The 10,406-nt window shown below is 37.0% G+C and overlaps 1 protein-coding gene across 1 annotated transcript; it reads left to right on the forward strand.

The window, feature by feature from the left end:
• Positions 1 to 107: 107 nt before the first annotated feature.
• On the forward strand, positions 108 to 5,720 carry gpr63 (G protein-coupled receptor 63). Its single transcript, XM_048206168.1, is given in 4 exon segments — positions 108 to 880; positions 3,846 to 4,035; positions 4,037 to 4,235; positions 4,237 to 5,720. Coding segments are annotated over 3 exon segments (1,233 nt in total). The 5' UTR covers positions 108 to 880; positions 3,846 to 3,931; the 3' UTR covers positions 5,167 to 5,720.
• The last annotated feature ends 4,686 nt before the right edge of the window (positions 5,721 to 10,406 follow it).

The following is a 10,406-nucleotide window of genomic DNA, read 5'->3' on the forward strand; positions in this document are numbered from 1 at the left end:
GCGATAACGATATACAGTAGGTTGGTTTTCGAATATAGCATTACACGCGTCAGACCAGCAGATGTCCTCCGAGTGCGCATGTCGAGTAAAAAGTTTCAGGCAGCTTCGTTTCGCTTATCACTGAATCAGAACTTAAGACAAACTACTGTTCTGTTTCTGATGTTTATTTCATTGTGTTTCATATTTAAAAACCACGGCTGACCACAGTACTACAGCGGAACATGATTCATTCCCATCCCATTGGATACCCGCAACCAAACCCAGCAGCTCCACCAGAGTCCGACTACTACGATGTCATTGGCCACAGTGAAAACCCCAGCAGGCGACTCCTGCATTTCCATTGGTGAATGGCGTGTAAATCAAATCCGGCACTGAAATTTCGTTGGTTTACTTCTAAGTGTTCGGTGAATGCGGACAGCACGAGCGTCACGGTGTGTTTGGGGTGCATATGAGAAATGAGACGCGGGTACAAAATGTATCATGCATATCTCTCCGTTTAAAATGAGCGTTTGCAGTCGGAAAAACAGCGATGCTTTAAGGCATTTTTTCTCAGGACTTTTTAGATTATTAAGAGTAGACATCTGTTTACACCGGGGTTTTCTGATTGATTCATCACCCTGAAACGGACAGAATTCAAATGTTTTTAATGTTTTTTTTAAACGTTCAGTCTTTTTAAACCGAAACCTTGTCAGTGTGGTTTTATAATAATTCTCGAAGAAACAGATCGCTTAACGGCTGTAAGTATATTTTAGGTGGAAATGTTGGGTTGTCGGAGCTTCAAACATCTGGCGAGAGATGGATGTGAATCTGAGTCTCAGCGTACAATGATGTGAATGATGCTGCATCATTTATTTCAAATAAGCCACAGAGGAGAATCAAGGTAAAACACCAACTTATTTCATGATTGTGTTTAGAGACCAGTATATAATATCATACATATGATTGTGATGTTCTCTTTCCTCCATTTTACGTCTGTTGATCCACTTTCAAGGTGAATCTTTAAGATCTGTTCTGTTTTGAGGGATATTTGTAAACTGAAATGAATCTGCAAGGTCAGATTTTCTCTGGATAAGTACATCAGTGCAAAAAAATATATACATTTTAAAAAAAATCCATTTGCAAGGAGTCCAAGTGTAAGAATCATATCTTTACAATTGTTTTCCCCATGATCTATGACCTATTCGTCTGAGATGAGTCTTTGGTCTTTGGTCTTGAAGTCTTTAGTCCAAAAAGTATGAGGAATTCAATGAGCTTTTTTTATTTTGTATCTTTTTATGGTCTGGCCTATGCCTTTTTGGTCTCAAAACTGCTGATTTTAGAAATGGAGGAATGTTCTAGGTTCCAAGCATCAGTCTTGGACTACTGTTGAGGCCTCTTGAAGTGATTGTGCTTCACAATGGATGGATACATTTTCCAAGCATAGATGAAGAGACACTTAATCATTTTATTCCTGTTGCTAGGATCCACAACTATTCAGTATACATGACTGTCATTCGCTCACGTGTTTGCCTCTGCTGTCACTATGGTTTCAGCTTATACTGTACCACTGATTGTCTGTAGTCTGTAAGATGCTTTCCACTTCAGTTTGACTTCTTAGAGCTTTTAAACAAGCCCATTTACTCAGACCCTCAAATGCAGAAACCTTTTATTTGAGACTGATATCATGTTATTTTATGGATTTTTCTGTATTAGTCACAAAAACATGTTCTTTCTCGTTACTTCGGTAGAAAATAATCAGCCAAGACCTGTGAATGTAGATCAAGGTTAAAAATCTTGAGCCCATACAAGCCGATTGCAAAATTGTGGTGAAATAATGATCTGATTTTACCTGATATGCCAGTGTGTGTCTGAAGATAATTATGTGTTTGTGAGTATGCATGGTTGCTTGCATGTGGGTGGGTGAGTATCTTTAGCATAAAAGTGTCAAAAGACCATTGCCTTATTCTCTCATTGTTTTTTCTAGATGCATTTGGGTAGAGTGGTACCTTGAAAAATATTTTAAGCCGAGCCTTTGTAAGAGGAATCTTTTGCCAGGTTGCAAGATAAAATGCTCTCTTTGTCCTCTAGTTAAAAATGTACACTTTAAGCCGGGGCTTTTTGACTCCATTAACAAGTGGGCCAAATGGAAAAAATCTTTTGGGCATATATGGGGACTCGGGAGAAATAGAATTAGTGGTGGGCGATATGACCAAAATTTTATATCACAATATGAGTAATTTTATTTCACGATAATGATATATATATCATGATATCATTATTTTTGCTTTAAATAAGGTTTATTATATCAGCATTTTTGATATCATTGAAATTTCCTAGTGTTCTCATTACCAATTTCAATTTCTCAAACTAATACTAGGCTCTGTAAAAAACAAAACAAAAAAGTCTAGCTTATATTAACAAGGAGACTAATTAGAAGCAATAGGACAAACCTACAATAGAAAAAAGAGAAAATGGACCTATCTGAAAAACTTCAAGCACTAGAAATATAAATGTATTATTAAAGTTACAAAAAATTGATTCAGTCACGAGCAGAGAGTGATTTCCTCTTTGTCTTTTGTTGTTTGATTAACATTAATGGCACAGATGGCAGCAGGTATATTAGGCAGCTGTCACTTTAAGACTGAATGCACTGGGGGGTATTCCAGAAAGCAGGTTATGTGAAATAATGGGGGCTTTTTGACTTGGACCCACTTTAAGGTGGACCAAATGGTGGACCTGAGTTTAGTTCTTTTAAAGAGGACCCAAGTGTGAAAACACCCTAAGAGTAAGTAAGCGGATAACCTCAACTTTTGGAACTCAGTTCCAAAAACGGAGGTAACTTTCAGGGTATGTAAGTAGCCATAGCAACTTACTCTCTGAACATAACCTACTCCGGAGCAGGTTATGTTCCAGGGTTAGTTTGCTTAAAAGGTATTCAGATGCGTTTTATATACGTGTTAAATTTGTTATATAGTTACAGTTTATATATATATATATATATATAAAACACTATTATAAAACGGTAATGTTTAAATGTTTATTCAAATGTAGTATATGTATTTATTTTATTATCACCTCACACATGGATCTGCTTTTTTCCCTCTTTTTATAAGACATTTTCTATGCTATAATTTCTATAATAAAATACATATGTGATATCTTATTAAATAATTAGCATGAAAACAAACAATATAATTCTTATTCTCAATGAATAAAGATTACTTATTAAATTAAAAGATTGAAAAAATGATTGCACAACCACCAAATAAGTGGTGATGTGCACTAAGTAGGTTATGTAAATCAGCATTAAACAAAAGAAGAAGGAAGTAGAATTGCGCACTTTTTCTTAGCGTCTGTTTCCATGGTGAATCATCGATTCGTCTCTCTGTTGAGAATGTCTTGTGTGTTAACCGGGAACATACTCTGGGTTGGTCGAACTTACTTTCGGATGCGTTTTTGGAACCAGCATACCTCGAGTAAGCAAGGTTAAGGTTAATCAACCGAGAGTTCAGGGTATATGTGACGTTAAGTTAACCTTGCTTTCTGGAATACCCCCCACATCTAATATATACTAATGAACGTGTTTTCTTTCTCAACTGTTTACATTACTTAAGACATAAATGACTGTGTTTATGTGGATACTTGCAAAGATGGGCATCTTGACACAAGTATGTGTATTTAACTGTTCAAGCCCAATTTGGCCTATGGTGTGACGATATAGAACTATTTTTCAATAATTCTACTCTAAATCTGTGGTCAGCTAGCAGCATCACTTTACTATTACTCTGTGTTATATGTTAGATTGACAAGATTCTGTTTGTGACATTGTGAATGATTTCCTAATTCCTTTTCCTCTACTTCCACAGGGTCTGCCTCCATGCTGAGATGTGTGCTAGCGACCTGTCCAATAGGATGAGCTTGCTCTCTTTACCATGTAACTGCAAAAAGAAGAATGCTTTATTCCTCCACTAGTCTGCCTGTGGCTTCAGGGCAGCCTAGCGCCACCCTGCACCCCCCACCTAGGGCGCTGACCCAGCCAGCGGGTACAAGAGCCATGAAGTTCCTCCGCAAAAGTCAACAGCTCGCTGGAGTTCCGGACTCTATCGGAATACATAACACCTTCATCTGTTTGGGAGGACCCTGTTCAGGGTCTGAACCTGCCCCTTCAGGTGTTCTTCGGGTTGGTCATCATCTGCGTGCTGCTGCTGGCCTTCCTTGGAAATATGGTGGTCTGCATCATGGTTTACCAGAGAGCCTGCTATGCGCTCCGCTATTAACATCTTACTGGCCAGTCTTGCCTTTGCCGATATGATGTTAGCGGTCCTCAACATGCCTTTTGCCCTAGTCACCATGGTGACCACGCACTGGATCTTTGGAGAGGTGTTTTGCCGCGTGTCAGCCATGTTCTTCTGGATGTTCGTGATGGAGGGAGTAGCTATTTTGCTGATCATCAGCGTGGACCGTTTCCTAATCATCGTGCAAAAGCAGGACAAGCTTAGCCCACGCAGGGCCAAAGTGTTAATCGCAGTCTCGTGGTCTCTGTCTTTCTGCTTTTCTTTCCCTCTTTCCATTGGCCATCCTGCCCTGTACATTCCCCCCAGAGCACCACAGTGTGTTTTCGGGTACACGGTCGAGCGTGGTTACCATGCCTACGTGATGCTGATTATGCTGGTGTTCTTCTTTGTACCATTCCTGGTGATGCTGTACACGTTCATGGGCATCTTGAGTACACTCCGGCACAACGCGCTGCGCATCCACTCCCACCCTGATTCGGTGTGCCTCAGCCAGGCCAGCAAGCTGGGTCTGATGAGTCTGCAGAGGCCCTTTCAGATGAACGTTGACATGAGCTTCAAAACACGTGCCTTCACCACGATCCTCATTCTGTTCTCAGTCTTCACCGCATGCTGGGCTCCGTTTGCCACCTACAGCCTGCTGTCCACCTTCAGTCGTGCGTTCTACTACAGGCAGAACTTTTTTGAGATCAGCACGTGGCTGCTGTGGATTTGCTACCTCAAATCAGCTCTGAATCCTCTGATCTACTACTGGCGTATCAAGAAGTTCCGTGATGCCTGCCTTGACCTGATGCCCAAGTACTTCAAGTTCCTGCCGCAGCTGCCTGGCCACACTAGGAGACGTATCCGCCCCAGTGCTGTTTATGTGTGCGGGGAGCATCGTTCTGTGGTGTAGAGAAGGACATTTCTGAAGCTTCTTTTGTAATTCTTATGGTACAATCTTATCAAGCTGTGATATGTTTGGCCTTTCTTAAAACTGCAGGATGTTTTAGCTGTAAAAGATTGTACAGATGAGAAGGTTTACAGAGGCTGTACATTAAACTACTTTAATTGCACAATGTTTTATAGGATTTAGAATTTATTAGAAGTTTGTTCAGTACATATCAGTCAGGTGCTGCTATATTTGGTGAAAATGTGCAATCTTCTGTTTTATGCCATGAATGTTATATTTTGTGCTGTATTTGTTTTTTCCTGGCTTTGTGATCTGTTTTACACTTTACAATTTATATTTAATTTTATTATTGATTGTTCAGCTTTTCTTTTTTCGTTTTTTTTTTTTTTTTTTTTTTCACTGTGGAAAAAAGGAAAAAGGCAATTGACAAAGACTTAAGCATGTTCCAATCTGATTAGTAGATGACTTTGTGGAAGTACATGACTTTTATGTTTGTTTTTTTAAGTGATTTCCATTTATGGAGGTGAATAAAATCATGGAATTGAATAAAATCGTAATTCATGGAAATTCCATTGTCATACATTTTTCTAGTTTTTGCTTGTGAGTCTAATCTTGAAGGTTTTCCCCCCTTGTTGTTACGAATTAATAGAAATGTCTCAGAAGCTTATTGGTCAAAAGGTGGGAGAACCCTGTCAGTATTTGTGTGCAGTACAGGTGCAAGGTTGTGTGTGTATATATCATATGAACAACAACTGACCAACTGCTTGGTGACATGCCGTTAAATTTCAATAAACAAAACCAACAACAAACACCAACCATAGATATGTTTCTTATCTGTTTAATATGTGCTCCAATGTCAAATGGCAAGCATTTGAGGATCTGCTTCACCCATCTGTCGGCTGCGATTGGGAAGGTCATTTGGTTTTTTCTGATGGGTTGTTTGGCTTTGCAGTGTCTGTGTGTGCCTTTGTAGTGTGCCGGCTTCATTCAGATGATGATTTGTTTCTGGAGGTAAACCCTGAAGCTTTGTAAATCTGAAAGGTAATTTTCCTTTACTAGTGTCCCTTGTGGGGTTCATTATTTCTCCAGCCACCGCTAATGAGGATGCTGTGGGCTTTAGAAGCTCATCAAAACCAGTGTGTGGAACTCTATTACTTAGCAACAGTATGTATTACTTGGCAACCAGCTTGTATTACTTGGAGTTGGTACATTCTCTAGTGGGAGTTTGTGTTTTTTGGATAAGCTACAATAACATTGACATTTAACATGGTTTCTGAAAGGCGTTTTGTGAACTTGCAATGTCATTAACATAATAATCAGATGATTTATTTTTGCCCAATTACCTCTATTATCTCTCACACACAGTTAAATGATTTAGTAAATTATAGTAGACAAAACATTTTAAAAATATAATTTGTTGCAAAAACATGCAGTTTTTCCAAAATATACAATGGTTATTATACAGTTATGTCCGTCTGTCTAAATTCATCCTGAAGTTTTGTTCATGTTCATATTTTTATACCAGTCTTTCAGCCTTTAGAATATATAGGTTTTTAGATTTTATATATATATATATATATATATATATATATATATATATATATATATATATTAGTACAGTAGGTTTGGGTTAGGCTCTGGAAAATTCAGGGCAAAATTTAAGAATTCAGATTAATACATAATCTGGAATTTAAACTGAAATGACAGGAAGATACATTTGCTGAATTTAAATTCAAAGAGATAAGCTTTCCATATTGTAGACATTTTAAAGACTTGAAGGTAAATTAGAGCATTCTGAGCCCTGTGATGCTGGTGTCCCTGGACTGTGGGCCAAGAGTCTGAGCTCAGCATCACACACCCTACAAAGGATAAGTGCTTTGGAGAGCAGATGGATGGATAGAGCATTCTGGGAAATGGAATACTGCATGGTTCATGAAATTGAAAGTTATTAAATATAGGCTATTAATTATATTATATTATATATATATATTATATTATATTAATTATATTATATTATATAAAATCTCTGTTTTTATGAGCTGTTTCTGGAAATACCATTGTGTGTATTATAACGTCCATGGGAACTTCCAACAAAATTAGGCTATATGAATTATTAAAAACTACGTTACACTTGCATCAGCTACCAATTTCTTTGAATTTCATTCTATTTTAATTGTATTTTTAATTGTGTGTCAATTTAAACCCTTCCAATTGTTTCCGCCACTGAATATAAAATAAAAAAGGTATTTGTGACTTTTTATCTCACAATTGCGAGTTTAAGCTAAATCTCGCAATTCTGACTTGCAAGTTAGCATTTGCGAGTTAGCAAAACTTGCAATTCAGAGAAAAATATCAGAACTGCGAGATGTAAACCAGCAATTGTGAGGAAAAAGTCAGAATTGTGAGGAAAAAGTCGCAATTATCTTTTATTTTTATGTATTTAGCCTAACGTTATTTATTTTTATTCCGTGGTGGAAACAAGCTTCCATAGAATAGCTAGGCTAGTGGCCTGATATGGCAAGGTTGTTCTACCTGTTCGAAACAAACCGCAACATATAATTATATTTGTGACTTTCATAGTATATTTGCTAATATTTGGTTTGTTTGTGTTCATTTTAATGTTTTGAAACCGCAATTATCACTTTATCACACAGGACAAAAAATATAGAGCAGTCGTATAACAATGAAAATAATAGGCTACCAACCTGACCTCTTCTAGAATAATTATTAGCATAATTTTTCTAGCATAATTATATTTCATAATTAGTCCTAGAGGGTTATTATTTCATGTGATATCAACCACTCACCCTAGCTCCGAAATTACTCAACGTCTGTCACATGACCAAAATGGATAGAAGAGGAAAAACACAGAACATAAAAAAGAAAGGGAATATGAAAAACAATGTGGACAAACAGAGACTGATAAGCTTAACCTATCATTTTTTATCAACATTTGACGTTTTTTGTCTGAGAAGGCAAAGTGATTAACGTTAATATCAGTTAATTTCCGAGTGTCTCCGTCGTTCATAAATGAAGACGATTTCACCGGATCTGTTTATAATCTGTGTTGTTATAAAGTGAGCTTTAGAATGTGTTAATTTTTTTAGTTAGGCTATATACAAATATAACATTATATACAAAGTGTATTTGTGTGTTCATTGGGAGAGGGGCTTTAAAATTTTCTTATCAAGTATAAACATAGACTGTAAAAGGGTATATAACTATTTTCACACTCTCAACTTCTGTTATTGTTTGACTCAAAAAAAGAATTTACACATCATCTCCCTGCCGTTCCCATGGGAACAAGAAGCAACAGTGTATAAGAAACCAGCAGTCCCTGAACACTGCAAAGAAAAGTGGAAAATTACAAAAATTTAAAGCAGCGCAAATTGCACATGTACAATAACAGCCATCTGGAAGAAGCATGTAATACTGCCTCTGCATCCTGCAAATCTGCTGTAACACAATTTCAAACCGTATCACACAAAATCCATTAGACAGATCACATTTATAATTATCAGACCTCAAAATACACACACCCTTGTGCACAAAAATGATTGAATATATATCCTATTGCACAGACACCTTACAATGTTTTTCAAATAAAATAAATAAATAAATAATAATAATAAATTAAAAAACAGCTACAGTACTACAACTCCATTTCCAGAACAGTTGGGACATTTTGTAAAATCCAATAAAATGAAGAATCTGTGATTTGTTAATTCTTATTTAACTGACAAAAGTCAAACAAAAGATTTCCAAATTTCCACTGACCCATGTATTTGTATTTTGTAAATATAAACAAATTTTGATTTTGATGGCTGCCATATACCCTAAAAGTTGGGACAGGGGCATGTTTACCACTGTCACATCACCTTTCCTTTTAATTACACTTTAATAATTTGGGAATTGACATTGTTGGATTTTTGGGAAAGGAATTTTTGCCCAATCTCGCCTGACACAAAACATCTGCTCAGTCTGGTCATTGTTTTCTGATTCTCCTTTTTATGAAGGGCCAAACATTTTCAATAACAGACAGATCTGGACTGCACTTATAAAACCACTCTGATGTAGCACATGCAGAATGAGGGCATTGTCTTGCTTCCCAGGAAAGATGTCATCTTGATGGCAGTATACAGTATGTCTCTGTACAATCCCAATATATGCCTCCACGTCAATGTACCTTCACACATGCTGTTTGCATTGATGCACCACCTGTACAGTGACAGATTTTTGCTTTTGCACCTGTCACTGATGAAAGTCTGGATGGTCCCTATCGTCTTTGGGACTGAGAACACGATATCCGTTTTCCCTAAGAAATGTAGACTTATCCAACCACAGCACACATTTCCACTGTCTTTTGGACCATCTGAGATGAGTTTGAACTCAGAGAAGAAATTTCCTGATGCAGCAGCAGACTGTTAAGTGACAACGGTCTTCCAAAATACCCTCGAGCCCATGTGGCTATTTTTAACACAGAAGCATGATGGTTTCTCATGCACGGCCATCTGAGGCCTCGAAGGTCACACACATTCAACAGAAGTTTCCTGCCTTGCCCTACTCAAACTGAGATTTCTCTGGATTCCCTGAATCTTTTCACAATATTATGTATGGTAGATGGTGAAGAACTAAATTCTTTGCAATCTTGGATTTAGAAATGTGATTTTTGAATTGTTAGACAATTCTCTCATGAAATTTGGCACAAAGTAGTGAGCCATGACCCGTTTTTGCTCAGTCTCACCCTCACCTACAGTATTACCTATTTATCTACTTATTGTCGACTGTTTCAAAACAGTTTAACTTGGATATTGTATAATCTTTTCACTTTTATTTAGCCTCTGTCCCAACTTTTTTGGAGTGTATTGCAGCCATCAAAAGTTGGTCAGTGAAAACATTGGAAAACATTGGAAATCTTTTCTCTTAAGGTTCAAGAGAACTAACAAATCACAGATTCTTGGTAATATTTTATTTTACAAAAATGGGGAAATGGGAAATGTACATACAAAACACTGAACTTGATTTATTCAAGCTGGCTTCCAAGAAATAAAAGATGTTAAATTAAACTTTAAAATCTTTTCCCCCTGCAAAAAATTGAATTTTATTTAGCCATTGTACCAAATCCAATTGTCTTCAGTTAGAAAACCATTGATATAAAAAATGTCTCTCTGATTACAATTATCAAGTAAACAATCAAATGTAAAGTACTTGATGTGCTTTCAGAATAATCAGTGGATATTTAT

Source organism: Megalobrama amblycephala, linkage group LG11 (assembly GCF_018812025.1).
Source record: "Megalobrama amblycephala isolate DHTTF-2021 linkage group LG11, ASM1881202v1, whole genome shotgun sequence".
Lineage (NCBI taxonomy): Eukaryota > Metazoa > Chordata > Actinopteri > Cypriniformes > Xenocyprididae > Megalobrama > Megalobrama amblycephala.